At 41.1% G+C, this 19229-nt stretch overlaps 1 protein-coding gene across 1 annotated transcript in view; it reads left to right on the top strand.

The window, feature by feature from the left end:
• Window positions 1–19229, top strand: part of fars2 (phenylalanyl-tRNA synthetase 2, mitochondrial) — a 148239-nt gene that overhangs the window by 25461 nt on the left and 103549 nt on the right. Inside the window, exons 3-8 of the mRNA XM_074693620.1 lie at window positions 12374–12699; window positions 15873–15959; window positions 16297–16356; window positions 16441–16609; window positions 17059–17221; window positions 18085–18216. Coding sequence (XP_074549721.1) covers window positions 12389–12699; window positions 15873–15959; window positions 16297–16356; window positions 16441–16609; window positions 17059–17221; window positions 18085–18216 — 922 coding nt within the window. The 5' untranslated portion in view covers window positions 12374–12388. The remainder of the gene's footprint in view (window positions 1–12373; window positions 12700–15872; window positions 15960–16296; window positions 16357–16440; window positions 16610–17058; window positions 17222–18084; window positions 18217–19229) is intronic.

Below are 19229 nucleotides of genomic sequence, written 5' to 3'. Positions count from 1 at the left end.
TTCCAGAAAATCCACTGCACTGCTTTTGTTTGGACTGTTCTTTTTTAAGACAAAGACGCTGCTGCTTTGAGACATCAGAACTGTCAGAAAACGAGAATTTAACAGAGCAGAAACAAAGTTTTGGAGTCATTAAACCGAAGAGTTGAGATGTCTTTGTTGCTGCGACTCTCTAAATATTTTCTGTAAAATGTCAGAAAAATGCAAATCATTGTTTTTTTTTTTTCCAACATCTTCAAACAACCTGATGACTCAGAAGACGTCGGAACTCAGCAACAGACAGGAGGAGGAGTAAACCCTCACATTCAGACTGCAACAAGAGAATGGGTTTGAAGATATTTCTGCTTCAAAAACTAATACCTCACCAAGTTTCAACTGAAAATGATTGAATCTCACATTAGTCACTAATGCTAATCTTTTTGCGGTGTTGTTTTTTGCACAATATGCTGGCTTCATAAAATCACCTCTAACAGGATGAATTAGGCTCACTTTAAGGTAAAACTCCTGTGAAGAATATTTAGCTTGTGTTGCTTTTGGCGCCCCCTGTGGACAAATTGTTTTTCTTTGCTGATTTTATAGTGGTGTCTTTAAAAGATTTTCTTATTCCGTTTTACTTATTTAGAATAGAATAGAACTTTATTGTCATTGTAACAAGAACAACGAAATTGAAGTCACAGCAGCAATCAAGAAAACAAAAGTAAGAAAGTGTATAGAAAGTGCAAAAAGCTCCATAAGAAAATAGATGCTGGCAGCTTGTCCATCATTGTCCAGTCAGCCAGTCTCCACCTCCACAGGGTCCAGGACTGAGCTTCTTCAGCAGTCTGTTCAGTCTCTGTCTCCTGGATCCTGTCTGCTCACACCAGGTGAAGCTCTTCCAATGTGGCGTTGGTGTCTGGTGTTAGCTCTGTTAGCCATGTCTGTGAATAGCATGATGCTACTCTGCCTTCTGGTATTCTCTCTGTTGCTGGGTTAGCACAGCTAGCTTGTCCATCTTATTGGAGATAGATCTTACGTTCCCAATAACGATGGATGGAAGGACAGGTCCATGTCGTCACTTCTTAGCTCACACCTGAGAACCAGCACATAGTCCTCACCTTCTTCTCCTCACCTTGTGGGAAACATCCGGCCTTGCACCAGTTAGCTTTGACATGCTACAGGCTGCTAACAGCTGAGTTCACATATACACAATACAGCCATAGTTACATGTAGGATCTCCAGACAAACACAGGAGAAAAAGTAGTAAAAATAAAGACACAAAAAGTTTGGTGTCCATGACCAACAAATGAATCATACGAAGTAATGATCCACTCCAAATACAAAGATGACGAAAAAGAGACAAAAGAATTACAAGAAGCGGACAAAGAAGAGAGAGCTGCTACAAAAGGCAGCCATAGCCAACAGGGCTGCGCCTAGCAACAGCTAGATTAGATTAGATTTAAGATAGATGTATCGTGAAACTTGAGTATAAACTCAAAATTTCCTAATGTCTAAAGGAGCGTACAGCATGATGATGGATTTTGATCATTTGCAGAAGTTTCTTCTTCCTGCTCGTGTGTGTCTCTGCTCTGCTCTCCATCACACTGCTAACTGTTCTCCCTCACAGGTTGCCAAATACTATAGTGTGTGTGTGCGTGTGTATACATGTGTGTTCACATGTTCAAGTTCCTTCAACACAGTCTTAAGTGTGTACAGACAGGCATGTGTGAGCGAAAAAGTGTGCGTTTATTTGTGTCTCTTGTTGTCTTTGTGTGTGTTTGTGTAAATACAGACCCCGCCTCACCATGTTATGTGTTCCCTATACAGTGTGTGTGGTGTTTTTGGACATGTGCCTATGTGTGTGTGTGTGTGTGTGTGTGTGTGTGTGTGTGTCACAGTGGAGGCAAACAAATTGGATGTAAGAGCAGAGCTGCAGCCTCGGCACTTTTCTCCTGCGACCATAAAATCCTCCTCCTCATCATGTCACACTCTCATTCTCTCCTCTCCTGCCATCTTTCCTCTCCTTATCCCCTTGTCTCCTCCTCTCTTATTCTTCTTACCTCTTTTATTGTCATTTTTCCATCTATCTCTCTCATTTGACTGCTTTTTTCAGTTCCTTGAATCCTTATCTATTCATCTTTGTTTTGTTTTCCACCTTTTTTCTTTTCTTGTCGAAAATTCTCTTTCCCCCCTTCTCCTGCTTTTCTCCTTTCCTGTGTCCTTGTTCCCTTCTCTGTTTCCTCCTCTCCCATTCTCTTTTATCCGATTGTTTGTTTTCTTCCTACCTGCTTAACTCCCCTCCTTTCCTCCCCCTCGTCTGCTTGCCTCTTCTCTTTTCTATGAGTGTAAAAAACTCCCTTATGTTTCATTTCATCCTCACAGTCTGCCTCTGCAGGTTTGATCTAATGTTACTTGTCAAAACGCTGCAGCATAACATCCACAGCTACGGCTTTATTATAGAGAGGAAGAGGAGGGGGAGGGAGGAGGAAGAAGGGAGGGAGGGGGGAGAGAGTTTAGTCCTGTGGTTCCTGATATTGTAACTCATTGACAGTCTTCGTCTTTCACCGTCTTACAGTGATGTGTCTCTGGGGACCAATGCCAACAACTTGGTTACTCTGATGCAGTCTGTGGTTACTATTAATTAACTTCCAGCTTAGACTTCTTTCTCAATGCAACATCATCATTTTTACTCCCACTTCATTTCTCAGAGAAGATGGTATCCACCAGTTTCTATTGAGTCTCAGTTTCGCTGTTAAAAGTGAGTCACAACAGGCCTCATCCTGGCTTACTTTAGCGTTATGAAACCAAAAAAGAAACCTACAGTCCTGTAATTTACATACAACTCACCAGACTTGAGTTTGCCCAAAAAGCACCATAATGCAGAGTCTCAGTTTCACAGTTATAAATAACTTCAAGAGAGGCTTTACTCACCATTGTTCTCCTTGTTTTGAGTCTTAGTTTCACTGTTTATACTAAGTTTTAGAGAGACACAACTCTTGGTTGCCATTCTTCTTTCTTTCTCATTAAATGGCAGTCTCAGTTTCACTGTAAATAGTTCAATGGAGGCTTCAATCTGGCTTCCTTTGGTGGTCCCAAAAAGAAATCCACTTTCCTGTGATTCCTTAGTTTCCTTAGTTCCACAGATGATTCACTTTGGCGTACTATCTACCTGCTTTGGTTGAGTCTCGGTTTCACTGTAAATAGTTTGTTTCACAGAGGCTCAATATTAGCTTGCTAAAGCAGTATGAAACAGAAGAGAAATCTGTTTTCCTGAAATATACTTGCAACTCACCAGATTTTAGTTTGCCAAAATAGCGTCATGATGTCCAGTCTCAGTTTTACTGTTTACAGAAAGTTTCACAGAAGCTTCACTCTAGCTTGCTATTCATCTGTTGCAATTGATTCACAGTTTCATTATAAATAGTAAATTATACAGAGACATAAATCTGGGTTATCATTCTTCTTTTCAATGGTGAGTCTCAGTTTCACTGTAAAAAGAAAGTTCCACAAAGGTTTTAATCTGGCTTCCCTTGGTGGTGTAAAAGGGAAAAAAACTTCTCTCCTGTGATTTGCATGTAATTTATTTGACTTAACTTTGCCCAAATAGCATCATCATGCTGGGTCTCAGTTTCACTGTAAATAGTAAGTTAATACATAGGCTTCCATCTTGCTTGCAAACCTTCTTACAGTGTTGATTCTCACTTCCACTGTAAGAAGTAATCGTCACAGAGTACTTTGTCACTCTGGGTTGCTGTTCATTTTTTTTGAGGAGTCCCAGTTTTACTGTTAATTACTGTTCCTTCAGTGATATATAAGGTAAAACAGAAACTGATTTTCTTTGAATTTTAGTCTCTGAAGTTTGCTGAAATTACATCATGAGGCAAACAGGTAAAAAGTCATGTCTGTCCTCAAAAAGAGAAGAAAACTACTTTTATGTTAGTAGAACTGAGGTCGACCAAAAAAAAAGAAAAAAGATTCCGGAACTCTGAGTTCTAAGACAGAATTCTAGAACACTTTTGCTCCATACCGTTTTTTTTTGTTTCTGCTGACACCTGATAGGTCGAAACTACTCAGACTTCAAACAGAAACCATAACACTTCTCATATTACACGGTTTCTAGATTTTTTATGTTGTTTGGACGTGGATGAAGCAGAGATGTCCTGAGAGGGTGTTTGACAGTTTTGCAGCCATCGCGTTATCTCCACCGAGCTGGACGTAAAAGAGGAGGAGAGAACAGGGGAGCGATTAATAAAGAGGAGGAGAAAGGGGTGAGAGTGGGAGAGGTGCTTGTGTGGAGGAATGAGCAGCACTGAGGCAGATTTAGAGAGGGGGAGGACATGGAGTTTATGGCTTTTTAAGGGAGACCGGGGAGGGTGGATGGACGAGGGGATGAGGAGGTGAGGATGGATGTGGGGTCATTTCAGGATACGCTGTTTTAAATAACAAAGTAGTATCAGCCAATCAGAGGGGACTACAGCTCTTGTAAATCCTGCTTGGGCTCAACCACCCTGTGGGCAGACACACACACACAGACATACACACACACACTTACTCATGCATATACTGCAGCAGTCCTTCTTTATGGCCACAAACACCTCGTATCTACAGCTCCTTTCATTCCTTTTATTTTGTAAACTTTATATCATACTCGTGAGACAACAACGATCAGTCCTCAGACGTCAGACTGCAGAGAAAAGTTTTTGAGACACCAAAACATCATTAAGACATTCAGTCGATTTTTCTAAAATAAGAAATTTGTGTCACATCTATCTTGAATCTTCTCCTATATATCATCCTAAACATTGGATAGAGTTTCATGCAGGACTGCGTTGTGTAGCACAGAGTTGAAATGCTAACAGCTCATCTCAGTAAAAATCCAGTGTAAAACTGGAGCAAAATGCATCATTTAAATAATTTTCTTCATGAATCAGACCTCTCAGGCAGAGCAGATAGCGATACGTAATTGACGCCAGATTGTATGTCAACAACAAACAGTCTTAATGAGCTGAGCCAGACCTGAATGCAACGGGCCAGATTTTCTGAGGCCAGCAAAGACGAAAAGTTTGAGTTACCATCACAGGAAATCCTTGGTCTTGTGACTCCAGCTGTCCCAAAAGTCGCTAAAATTAGCTAAATGACGTCATCTAATTTACACAGTTGGCAACACACGTTATTGCGGTGAATGCTGTAGGAAGGAGGGATAACATTGTTGGAAGGATATAAACTGATTACAAAACTATGAGCTACAAATGAGCTTTCTTCTGTTGATTCTATTTTTTTTTTTTTACCTGTTCGGTCCCCGTGTCCACATATGTGGACATTACATTTCTGCTTCTCAAACCCATGACACTTAATTTTTTAAAACTTTAACCTATTAGCCAAATTGGGGAAACTGCCCACATCATCTTTTGGTGATATCACAACGTTACATCCATTTTTGTGAAAAAAAAAACAAACAAACAAAAACCCCCCCAATGTATTTAAGTTCAATAACATGACTAACAAACAACTCCAAAAAACTTATAACAAGAATAATGAAATCTTCCTGTACAATGACTGAGTTTAGCTTTTAAACTTGTTAGATCTTACTTATCCCAGTTAGCGAGATAAATTAAAAAAAGGACCACCAGACAAAAGCTCCCATCTGAATAAGAGGTTAAAGACACAATTTCACTTTTTCTGTCTTCCAAAAAGAGACACTCTGACATAGTTACTAAGGTTTTGTTGTTTCTATATAATTAAAAGAAACAATTTACTTTAGACAAAAAACTTTGTCACCAAAACTTTGAGTCACCAAATTCTACAATTACTGCGGAAAAAGTTGCTTGATTTTGCGCTTTTTAATAAGAACAGAGAAACAATTGCTGAGTTGACATCGTTGAACAGAGTTGGTGGGTGCTGACAGATGAGGAACAGTGAAGAAAAATTTTGTGGAGATAGACTGGATGTGGATCTGGTAGAAATAGTAGCATAAATCTACAAAAGAGGATAAGGGCCCCTGAAAAAAAAAATCCAACCTTTTTTTTTTATTTCTATTTTTTCAGAGAAAAAGGCATAATTCAAAATTCTAACTTAAATAGTAATAAGAAAGGGACATTTTTTTTCTGTCTTTTATTTATTTATTTTTTTATTTTATTTTATTTTATTTTATTTTTGGCAGTGGCCCTGATCCTTTTCGGTATAAGTTAGAGGATTCTGTAAAAGGATTAGGGCCACTGAAATAATAAAAAAAATATAAAAAATTTTTGTTTGTATTACTATTTTTTTTGAGAAAAAAATCAAAATTAGGACTTTTTTCTCTGAAAAATAGCAGCAACAACAACAAAAACTTTTTTTGTTTGTTTTTACAGTGGCCCTAATCCTTTTCTCTGGGTTGCTGTTCATGAGTAAGAGGATTCTGTAAAAGGGTTAGGGCCACTGAAAAAAAAAAAAATGTTTAATTGATTTTTTTTTTTTTTTTTTTTTGAGGAAAAACTCAAAATCATGCGTTTGATGTCTGAAAAATAACAGCAACAACAACAACAAAAATTTCAGATTTTTTTAATTTTTTCATTATAATTTTTTTTTTGCAGTGGCCCTAATCCTCAATATAGAACAGCTTCTTGTTTACCTATCATAACTAAATCGCTAAAAACATCGACACACTCATGAAAACAAAAAGTCTGAAGAGATGTATTCCAGTTTGCCTGTTGGCACTGTGGCAAAACGTCAACATCTGCATCCTGAAATGTTGAACAGCATGGAGCTCTTTTTAGAGCCTGTTGTTTGATTGACAGCAGATTCTTGTTGAATTTAGAGGAAATATTTCATTCTTGTATCTGTTTCACACTTTAAAATGCCAAAAAGATGAGAAACACTGGGCGATGTGTCACATCCGGAGGATTTAAAGTGTAGGTTTATTTCTTCCCTGTTACTCATCCTCAGCGCTAACCAGCCTAACCGGCCTATTTTTACAGTGTAAGACCTTTCCTATTCTTACACTGCTGCGCTCATTAAACCATTCATAATAACCAGGACACAGAGGTGGGTGGGATGTTGAGTAACTGTCCGTGTTGGCGAGCTGTCGTTGTCGTGAACAGGAAGAGAGGCGTTAGCCGCAGGAAGTGGTCACGGTGCCAGAGAGGGACTCCCTCTGACGGGAGGAGGCGAGTGGCAGTGACACTCCTGCAGTTCGAGGGAGAAGAGACACCACCTGCTTCTCTGTGAGGTTCACACACACACATCGACACACACGCACACACACATGCAGAGTCGTGACCATGGTAGCATATGTTCTTTAGAGGAACCACGAGGAACAAAAATAGATCCTTTCCTCTCGTCTGTGACACGTTCTTTAACCAGAAAACTTATCTTTGATTTAACTTCCTGTCAAACCTGAAGTTCACAGGGCTCCAGTTTAAAGGACGTATACAACATTTTATTTTACAAAAAGTTATTTAAGGTGCATCTTATACCCCTCATTTTACAGTAATTATACTACTTTTCGTTTTGTTTTCTTGTGCTTGTTTGAAAAACATGCCTAACACAAATTTATCAACAGTATAAACCTGTTTAGATGTTGGCGCTGTTTGTAACCTTCAGCTGTAGTAGAAAGGTGTTAAAGCATTGATAACGGCTAAAATTCACAAAGAATAAGACGTCAAGAAGGGAGCAGTTTTTGAAACATCTCCACTGTTACTGTTTTTAACATTTTATGTTTTTATTCATCCTTTTGAATGTTGCTTGGGTTTGCATGGGTTATATAAACCTCGTCACTTAAGAAATTGATTTATCAGTGATTACTACGGGCTGCGTTTTCATACCTTATCACTGTGACTTATTGAAGATTTTTTACTGGTGGATCGCAGGAAAAAAAGTTAGGGGTAAAAACTTTGCCCATGCAGCTTAACTTGAAAATCTCTGTTTTTACACGTTTTTGATTACAGCTTTTTCTCTGCAGTTTTTGATTTCTATCAACATGAAAGGGTATAGAGCAGGCATGTCCGAAGACAGGCCTGGAGGCCAATAGTGGCCCCTGGGTCCAGTTTCACATTTTCATCTTACATTTTTATAATTATGTCATCTAAATGAATCACCTTCAAAACAATATGTTGATTTACATTTTATGTTAGGTGCACAAAGAAAATCAAAGTCTACCTAGTAACATTTCACGAAACTACATCTAGACTGTGCATAAGCTCTTTGTATGAAGCTAAAGCCCTGTTTCCACTAAGCATCTGGTTTGGATCGGTACAATTTAGTATCGGTAAAGCTTGATCCTGTTTGCGTTTCCACCAGAAACTGTAAAAAAAAATGGACATCATCTTGCTCAGCTCAAAGTGAGGTCTCCACAAAAACTGCTCCCCCTGGTGGCTGGCTGCAGTATAGGTAATAAAAATCCATCTCCCCAGTCATTCCAGATGGGCTGTGGTCAAACTTTAAAAAATGAATTCACCTCATAGAAATGTTCCTCACGTCTGATTGTTGTGGTGATTTGAAGATATCACTTTGCAGCCTTATATCCAAGTCCTCTTTTTTTCTGAAAAGTTTCGTTTTCATTAGTTATACGAGGTTAAAAACAAGGTTTGACGTCAAGTGTAGTGATGATTGACAGCTGCCGTTCTCGTGTATTTTTTTCGGGATTGTAAAATATGTCGGGAGGTAGAGTCGAGAAGTGATTAGACTCTCGAAAGAAAAAAAAAGTATTATTTTTGTCACCCAGCTGCACTCAGATTCTCCCAGAATCCCTCACAGTCTCTACTGCACAGACTCTGGCTGCACAACGGCTACCAATGGCTGCGCCTGTGACGGGGGTATTTTGGGTTCAAAACCGTACAAACCATACCGTCCACTCTATATACAGTCTATGGTTTCCACAGCCAACTGTGCCCCTCTTGGTAGGTGGCGTATAAGCTGGATGATGATAGTACACACTGTGCCCCGCTAATAAATCCATCAAGGAAGAAGTGAGGTTTAGTTTCATAAGTCTGTAATAATGACACAAGGATGTTTGTTTTCTTCCACTAACTCAAACGTGGCCCTGTTTGGTGAAGGTTTGGACACCGTCTTCACTTTAATGGCGGCTGGAAACTGCCTCTCTGTTTGTGTTCAGCATATGCATCCATGTTAGTCATCATGTTTTGAAGTTCAGCGATGAGTGGCGTCTCTTTACCAGCCTGTACCTGCCACGTGTCAGCATGTAACACTCAGCTTCACTTTCAGACACATTTCCAAAGAGCCTCTCTTCGCCTCTTGGATGAGCAGTGGGTGATTTTTTTTTTTTTTTTTTTTTTTTGTCGGGGACGGCCAGGTTGCAGCTCGTCCTTGGCGGCGTCTCTGTTGCCACCTTTAGTCAGCTGGCGGCGTCAGAAGTCACATCACAGCCTCTCCGTTGGCTGCTGCCACGCTGGTTAGTCAGAACAACTTCTTGGCAGCGAAACAAGGGATTTTCTCAGCAACTTTCACACATGATGAATCATGTTTCACTTCCTCCAGAGCTGCTTGCATTGGTGCACATTTTGCACAATAATCTGTTACATTTTTCAAACCCAGTGGCTGTTTCAGCTCTGGTTTGCTCTGTTTAAACGTGGCTGACGATACATGACGCAAATAGACGTGTGTGAAGGTGATGGGATGATGTGCAGGAGTAGAAAAGTCTCCAAAATGTGCCCCCGATGTTTATTTAACATCACCGCTGACTCATGATGTTCTCATCAAGAGCCTGATCATCTGAGTCTGGAGGTTTTATTGATAAATAATTCTGAGGGAACATTTCTGAAGGTATTTGTAATATTTGCAGCTCACTTCCTGTTAGGTTCGTGTAGCTGAATAACTGAACAGAAATGTTTTTTACCTGTTTAAACATTATCCTCCAAGCTGTGGGTTCAAAAGTGCAGCTCAGGATCCATTAAAAACCATGTGGAGGAGCCGTCTCCCGCTGTCATCAGACACCACAAACACACGAGCCGAGACGTTTCACCCTGAAACAGTCGAACAGCAGCGACTCCCCTGCAGGACTCATTAAAGTTTAAACCTTCTAATATTTTCATTTACCCAAGTTCATGACTCTGTGTTTAAAAACTCCATGTGATCGTTTCAGCTCCCCGGAAATCTTCCCAGACTCTTTCAACTACGTGTCCTTTTTTCTCTCACAGCTCAGAGACCTGAGGGTGCCAGGGTCAAAGACAGGTCTGTGTGTGACCTTTGACCTTTTTATTTCAATAACTTCTACCTCAAAATAAAAAAGGAAAAAAAAAGGTAAAGTCATAACTAGGAAAAATGTTTTTGAATATTTTCATCCGTAATCTGGGTATGAACAATTCCAATCAAGTGACTATACTGCAAGAAAGTCTTTGTGGTTTCGCCCTCTAATCTATATCAGACTCTCTTAGGAGCTGAAAATGTCTAAGGTGAAGAAGCCCTTCATCTTCCTCCATGACTAAAGGTCATGTGACATTTCCAGATAATATACAGCTCCACCTGCAGTGGATGTACGTGAACCTGGCGGGTTAAAACCGGCTCTCTTCATGAGAATGAATCTGACTCTGACACGGAGCTGGCGTCTCCGCCCTCAGTGGTCGCCTTCTTGGCTCCTCATCTCCTCTCTTCATCTCTTTGGGACTGACCTTCTTCCCAACATGTGATCAGCACCATATGTTTGTTCCCATGGCACCAAACAGCGCCACGCAGACACATATGGACGCCTACGCACACGGACACACGCGTACTGGAAAACACACACCGTTTGAAATAAAACCGCAGAGAGATGGAGCTGAGCGGGATCCAGAATGGAGGAAGAGATGGAAAAAAAATAAATAAGGAAGCCTTGGATCCAAGATGTGATAAATCACCTTCAGTGGTTTCATTTTGAGCAGAGTTTCCACAAGACGCTTTGTCTTCGCTCTGAGACATCTCTATCTCTGATAGGTCAAAGACTGACTGTACTTTTCAGATTAAAGGGCACAAACATGCTTTATTTGTGTTTTCGATGCTTGTTTTTCCCTCAGGTGAGCTTATTAACCATGGCTGTAAACTCTGAGACCACCTCTGTGCTCTGCAGTCAGCCCTTGGTCCTCGGCGACCTTTCCTTTAGTTCCTGTCCTCAGACAAATTATGAACTTTGTATGAATAATGTCGCAGCTGCTGTGACCTTTACTCGGCAAATTAATCCTTCTCAGAGGGACATTTTTTAGATTATTCTGTAAAAACACCTCCAGCTGTTTGTCCAGTGTTTACACACTCGAGGAGTGTGAGGGTCCATATCTGTGGTTTTAACCCTCCTTTGAACACGTCTATTTAAGTCAGAGTAACCTTCAAATGTCCCTTAACCGTGTTCCTATGTGTGTGTATGAGTGTGTGTGTGTGTGTATGTGTGTGTGTGTGACCCCAGCATGGTCCAGTATAATATGACACCAGCAGCACACCAGAGGTAAAAGCTTCATGGATTTAGGAACAATAATCCATTTTGCTGCAATGCCACTGCAATGCAACACCCCTTTGTTTCGTTCAGGGATGCTCCCCGAGTGTGTGTGTGTGTGTGTGTGTCTGCGTGTGTGTTACTGAATGGACAAATATTTAAGAGAGACAGATAAAAGTGTGACTGTCTCTTTTCTGTCAGAAGTTGAACGATGGAAAGAAAGAAGCAGCTGATTCTGCTCACTTTGTCTCTATAAACAAATCAACATCTGCCCTTTTGTCACCACACACCGATGTGTGTGTGTGTGTGTGTGTGGGTTTGAGTGTGTGTGTGTGTGTTTGTGTTGGCAGTCTCAGCTTTTACCTCTTGTGACTTCTATTCAGTGTTTTGTTCTGTTTTGTTTTGATTTGTTTTCTCAATCTCATCTGGTTTGCGAGGGTTTGTTTTGAAAGTTAAAGAGGGGGTATTGTGCTTTGTTCCAGGCTTTATTTTTTCCCTCTCGTGCCCCTGTAGTAGCTTAACGTGATTTACAGTCTAAAGAAAAAAAATCCCTGTTTTTCTTAAACCAGGGTTTTAAACCTCTGTATGAAACACTTTGTTTTTGATGCTGTCTCTTTAAGGCTCCCTGCTCCACCAACCCCCTACCCTCTGATTGGCCAGCCCTCCGGAGGCCTGTTCAAGTCAGATTTTAGTGTTTGACGTCCTTCCTTTCTTACGTGTCATGAACCAGTTAAAATTTTCTGATTATGTCATCATTACAGCAAGTCTCGTTAAGATCTCGTTAAGATCTCGTTAAGATCTTGTGAAATATCTTGATCCTACAACATACGAATGTGTAGAGGTTTCAATGTCTGACTTCCTGTCCTGATTAGTCTGTCCTGTGCTGATTGGTGTGTTGTGTTCCAGTGTCCAGCACTTAATAAAAGTCTATCTTGTGGAATTTAGGATATTATGTCTCTGAACTTCTGTTGTGTCCTCATTTTTCTGTCTCCTTTGTCTCTCCAGCTCCATGGACCAATCATGACACTCCACAGAATCCCGGCCGTCCTGCTCCTCCCATCCTCCCCCCTCCCTCTGCTCCACCGCTGCTGCCTGTCGACCCTCTTATCCAATCACAGCGCAGCATCGCACAGACATCTCAGCACAGATAACCACGCCCCTCAGCCTGTGATTGGCCAGGAGTCTGTGGAGGTACTAGGTCACACTTATCCCCGAGATGACTTCACGAATGTTACACCAAAGATCCTGGAGAAGGTCGGGCGCAACCTGCACAACCAATCCCATCATCCTTTGTGGCTGATTAAGGAGAGGATCAAAGCACATTTTTACAGGTAAGACTCAAGAAAAGTGAAGTTGTTAGCTTAGTTATGACAAAAACTTACAGACAAGACGGATGTGAAAACAACCAAGAGAGCTCCCTCTGCTGTTAGAAAAGAGTATTACTACTCCTTTTTTATCTTACTAATTTAAATCATCTCTTATTTGGACCAAATTTAAACTTTCACATGACGATCTGTCACCACTAATGTCCAAAATCAGCTAACTATTTGATGCGAAAAAGAGGAGGTTTGATATCATGATTGACAGCTCTGTTGACCAATGAGCCGCCCTCAAAGCTGTGGTAGAAGAAATGTAACAAACATAACCCCAGATGTCATTTTGGCTTCACTTCTTTTCGTCAGGACCAGATGGAGACGTGTCGTCCATGTTTTCGTAAACTCATTTATTGTAAATATCACTGTTTTAATTATCAGCTGGCACATTTCCACACGCTGTGTATTTGTTTGTGTTGTGTCTTTATTTTGGAGCTCAGACTGCTGACTGGGTCCCTCCTCAGGCTCAGTGTGTCTTCAGGGAGCGTGGGGTGTAAAAGTTTGCTGCACTCACACAGCAGTGAAATATCATTAAGCTGCTGGTTATGATCCACAGTCTCCATAAAAAACCAACACACACAGCAGCCAGCGCATTAATGCTGCATTAATAAGTCATTACGGAGTCACTGAGTGTGTTGTCTGACAGTGCTTTATGACTCTGCCATTTCACAGGTCGTGAACTTTACTCTTTAGAAGAGCCCGCATGCTCTGATAGCAGCAGGCTAGCAGACTGGGAGGCATGCTGGGTAATTTTCAAACAGGGTGGAAACTTGATCAACAGCTGCTTTGCGTTCACACACCTTTGTATGTCACAGCTGGAGGTGCGAGCTGTGGCTAGACCCGCTCAGACTTTCATGCAGGCTGCTCCAGGGCGAAGACTGGGCCAATCCAAAAAAACGGATAAAATAACAAAAACGGGTCAATAATTATTTAGACTACCCATGAGAACATATCGCGTTAGTGTTTCTTCATTAATTTTTGCCACTAATTCCGTTAGTCTCCTTGAGAATCTTATGGCAACAAGGAAATACCAAAAGCAGATCAAACATTTTGTACTTGCATTGTTTTATATAGAATTTAATCCAACTTTTGTTTATTCAGAACAGCAATAGTTAAATTATATATTTGTAAATAGTTTTTGATTTGGGATTTGGGATCACTGGAATCTGTCTGACGGTCAAAATTGGTTACTACCCTTCAGCCTTTTTAAAGAGGGGGGTATTCTGCTTTCCGATATTTTAAAGCTGGATATACAGTGACAATGCTGACCGTTCAGACTAAATGTGTGCACATTTTCAAACCTCTACATAATCATATGTTTTAGAAATCCTCCAATCTGTCTGTAAACCAATCAAAACCATCAGGGTTTTTTTTAAATATCACGAGCTCTTTACAAAATCTTCTTGAGATTCACTGAGATGACAATATCATCACATAAGGATCTCCTACTAGTTTAAGACACAAGGAGTAGCAAGCCTTAAACTTGAAAAAATAAAAATAATAATTAAAAAAAAAACAAAAAAAAACAATACCCCCTCTTTAAAGTTAAAAAAGTTTGATTAATATAAGAGTAGAAATATACTGTTACTGTAAAAGTGTGGTCTAATTCTAAAGGATAAAGTCTTCATTTTCCTTTAAAAACACTCAGAGAGCTCAGAGAATTCCAGAATGTTGTGACATCACAAGGGCAGGAAGCTCTCCACCTTTGTTAGAAAATTCTAGAACCTCATTGATAGAGCTTCAACATAACTGCCGTGTAGAGCTTTAAAAACAAGGGGAAAAAAACGTTAACATAAAATCTTAAACAAACCTCAAGGGTTGTGTCTGAAATCACTCACTCATTCACTCATTCCCTACTCACTATATAGTGAATTAGATGTAGCTGACTCTATAGTCCACTCAATCAGCTAAATTAAACAACATTTCGGACACTACTCACTCATTCCCCAGCCGCTGACAGTGACGTAATTACTCTCACGTCTTTCACTGACGGCTGGGGATTTACAGTTATAACTTTTCTCAAACACTGCAAAACAGTATTTATTTTAGTGATACCTAATATTATACCAAGCATATTCTCTGCAACAGCCAAATATAATAGAAACAGTCATTACACGTTATTTTTAAATAAATAAACCATATATTTGCGCAGAACTTATGCTGTGTTTAAGAATTACAAGGTCCAGTGAATGCATCACCCGCGTGGAACGGTTTAGCGGCGTGTTGTTTGTTTCTCAGCTCAAAGTTGTGAGACGGGCTCATCCGAAAGTTAAACAGGGAGCTAAGTGTTATTCTCTGACAGTTTTTAATGTTATATCATGCTATTAGTAATCATTAAACATGTAATCAGCCATTTCTTCTGTTTGAACCGCAATGCATGTTGGTATATATTGCTCATATAATGAGCATCGCTAATACCCTACTTTTCAAGATGCATTGTGGGAAGCATTGAGTGGACTATATAGTGAATGACCATGCTCACTCAGATTTTGGACAGCAGTATAAAATGTCGTATTCACAATATAGTGCACTATATAGTGAATAGGGAGTGATTTCGGACACAGCCAAGGTCTGCCCATAACTCCGCCCTTTACAGGCATCCAGAGGGCTGACCAATCAGAGAGAGGGATGGAGAAGAAAGGAACCTTAAAGAGACAGCAGCTTAAATAAAGTGTTTCAGACAGAGGCTGTGAGGAAAACAGATTTTTGTGAACTATTAACCCTGCTAAACCACTACAGGGACCACAGAGGGGCAGGTTAACACCTAAAAAAATCACGATACCCCCTCTTTAAAGTCTGGATTTTGTGGAAAAAAAGGAAATAAAGTCTCTGCTCTCTGCTCTCTGAAGCCTTTAAAAAACAAATATTCTACCCTGATTTGTTTTTTAAAAATACTTTCACACACTTCCTCACATAATCGGGCAAATCCACTTAGAGGGTGGCTTGAAACATGCCAAACCCACACGTGGCAATGCTTTTTAGACATCAACCCTGCACCAGCCAATCAGAATGAACCAAAAACTCAGTGTCTCAGTGTACAGTGTACTCTTTTCTACTGCTTTCTCCCATGGCCTTACAGTGTGATTGGTTTTACCAGTTACACTTTAAAACCTTTCCTCGTCTCTCCACAGTTCTTACATCGGTCGTTGGGGAAATCCTCTCTTCTCTGTCCACGATAACCTGAGCCCTGTGGTAACTGTGGAGCAGAACTTCGACAGGTTGGCAGCTTGAAAACTACTTGTGTGTTTTCATGTTAACAGAGAAAGATTAGGCTGAATAACTTAGATAAACGTCTGATTGTTTCCTGTTTTCCCTGTAAAACTCTTCTGCTTCATTTGCTTTTGATTAATTTTTATTTTCCCATGTTTGCTCAAATTTGAGTCTTTTAATTAAAATGTCTGAGCAACAAAAAGTCCTCGGAGCAAACTGACTCAAACAAACCAGAGTGTGATCAGTCTGAAGTTTACCGAGGACATCTGCAGAGTTTTTATTGGAACGTGAATATCAAAGCCTGAGGAAACACTGATGATTCTGAATCTACGCTTTGATTGGCAGCTTGCTGATCCCGCCCGACCACCCCAGCAGGAAGCGAGGAGATAACTACTACCTGAACAGGTGAGTGAGGTTGTGAGGACCCACAATGCATCTGCAGCTTATGAGTTCACAAATATTTAATGTAGATTTTTTTTTTGAGAACAGGAAAACAATGCTACGTGCTCACACCTCCGCCCACCAGAGGGAGCTAGTGAGATCCGGTCTGGATGCTTTCTTACTTGCTGGAGACGTTTACAGACGGGATGAGATTGATGCGAGTCACTACCCCGTTTTTCACCAGATGGAGGGAGTTCGACTCTTTTCCAACCATGAGGTAGGAGAAGCACGCTTTGAGTAATTACACAGCTCGTTGTATACCACACAACAAGAAGTCAAAGCCAAAGCTTCTCTGGCATTCAGGATTATGCTTTTCTAGCGTTTAGAGTTGATGCTTCTCTGGCGTTCAGAGTCGATGCTTCTCTGGCGTTCAGAGTCGATGCTTCTCTGGCATTTAGAGTTGGTGCTTCTCTGGCGTTCATAGTTAATGCTTCTCTGACATTCAGAGTTGATGCTTCTCTGGCGGTCAGAGTTGATGCTTCTCTGGAGTTCAGAGTTGATGCTTCTCTGGCGTTTAGAGTCGATGCTTCTCTGGCGTTTAGAGTTGATGCTTCTCTGGAGTTCAGAGTTGATGCTTCTCTGGCGTTCAGAGTTGATGCTTCTCTGGCGTTAAGAGATGAGGCTTCCCTGGCGTTTGTCAACAAATGTTCTCTGTTTCTCTTGCAGCTCTTTTCGAAGGTGCAGAACGGCGAGGAGCTGTCTCTCTTTGAGCGAGGAGGTCGGAGGACGCCTCACAAACAGGAAGCTCACACTCTGGAGGCCGTGAAGCTGGTGGAGTTCGACCTAAAAAACACTCTGACCAGACTGGTCACACACCTGTTTGGAGAAGGTGAGTCCTTAAAAACAGGAAGTCATCATTTTAATTCCTCCGTGGTAAAATATGCTCTTTCTTTAATCATCTCTTCCCCTTATTATGTCTCCTTTTCTCCATTTCCTTATCCCTTTTCTTTGATTCCACTTCTCTCCTTTCTGCTACTTTTTGTCCTTTGTTTCCTTTTCCTAACATCTGCTTCCTTTTCCTGCATCCTCAATTTTTGTTTCTTTTACTTCCCTCCTTTCCTCTCGTTTTTTTGTTTTTCCTCTCAATCTCTCCTTCGTTGTATCTTCTCCTACCTTTCTCACATACTTTCTCCTTCTCTTCTTTCATTTTTCATTTCCCTTTCTTTCCTCTCCTGTTCCCTTTTTTCCTTTCCTTTCTTATCCTTTCCCTTTTTTCTTTTACTTACCTTTTCATTTTTTCTTTCCTTTCCTTTCCTTCTAACACTTACCTTTTCTTTCCTTTTGTCTTTTCACCTCACCTCCTTCCTCCTCCTTTCCTTTCCTTTCCTTTCCTTTCCTTTTCTTTTCTTTCATTCTGTCTTCTCACCTCACCACCTTTCTCCTCATTTCCTTTCTTTCCTTCCAACACTTTCCTTTCCTTTCCTTTTGTCACCTCACCTCCTTTCTCCTTCTTTACCTCCAATACTTTCCTTTCCTCTTGTTCTCTTGTTTCCTCCTTTCTTCCCTCACCACTCTTCCTCTACTCTTCCTTCCCCTCTTCTTCTGTCCTTTCCTCTCCTTTTCTTTCCTCCTATCCCCTCCCCTCCTACATTTTTCCTTTCTTTCCTTTTCTTACTTCCTTCCCTTCCCCTTCTTTACTCTCTTTTCCTTCCCATTTCTCTCCTCTTCTCTCCTCTGCTCCTCCCCCCTCAGATCTGGAGGTCCGGTGGGTTGACTGTTACTTCCCCTTCACTCATCCCTCCTTCGAGATGGAGGTTCGTTTTCAGGGCGACTGGATGGAGGTGCTGGGCTGCGGAGTGATGGAGCAAGAGCTGCTGAACTCTGGTCAGAAAACACACACACACACACACACACACACACACACACACACACACACACACACACACACACACACACACACACACACACACACACACTTCCCGCCTGCAGCCCTTTGCAGAGCAGCAGCTGACCCCTGTACTCTCTGATGCAATGCACACTGGGAGTTGTAGACCACTTATATTTAAAGTTTTTGGATGAATGAATCTTTTTGAGTCTGGTGGAGCTTCAAATGTCAGCAAAGCATTTTTATGTCCTTTCTGGAGCAAAAATTTCAATTATTTATCATCTTTTCACTCTGAAATGCTTGTTTTTTATTTTCTTATCTGCTAAATAGCGACTCGGGTGATGGACGGAGTGAAAAGAGACTTATTGTAAGAGGGAAGACAGCTATCGATTTGTTCGATTGTTGTAAGGAAACATTTCAGCTATGCATTCTTCAGCTTGTTGCTGACTGTGTCAACTTGACACAACAGTACAAGGCTACACACACATTTGCTAAGGTGGTTGTGTGTGTGTGTGTGTGTGTGTGTGTGTGTGTGTGTGTGTGTGTGTGTGTGTGTGTGTGTGTGTGTGTGTGTGTGTGTGAGAGGAGACGCGGGTCACGGATTGATTTGTCGATCTGTCCTGCAGGGTGTCGGACACAGAGCATCAAAACAAAGAGCGGGCAGGTTTACAATGTTAGAGCTCAAACACACAGGAGCAAACACGCACACCCCTCTCGCGCTCTCTCTCTCTCTGTCTACCTGTGCCGCTCACCCTTCTCTCTCCTGTCAGTCCGCTAAGTGGCGAGCTCGCAGCTCTGCCCTTGAACAAAGCTGCAGCGCCGCGCTCCACTTCACCGCTGCTTGTTCCAATCAATAATACATGCTTTAAGACGCAAAGAGCAGCCAGATCACTCTGACACCTCCACTGCTCTGCATGTGTGTGTGAGTGTGTGAGTGTGTGTGTGACAGAGAGTGTCTAGTTAAGAAAATGTCTCTTTATGTTGACATGCTTCAGACTCAGGGTGTTGGCAG

The sequence above is a fragment of the Halichoeres trimaculatus genome, unplaced genomic scaffold (genome assembly GCF_033239565.1).
Source record: "Halichoeres trimaculatus isolate MK-OKI-2021-1 unplaced genomic scaffold, fHalTri1.1 fHalTri1_scaffold_18, whole genome shotgun sequence".
NCBI classification, from domain to species: Eukaryota; Metazoa; Chordata; class Actinopteri; order Labriformes; family Labridae; genus Halichoeres; species Halichoeres trimaculatus.
Note: the sequence above shows the minus strand (reverse complement) of the source record. Positions and strands in the feature narration are given on the sequence as shown.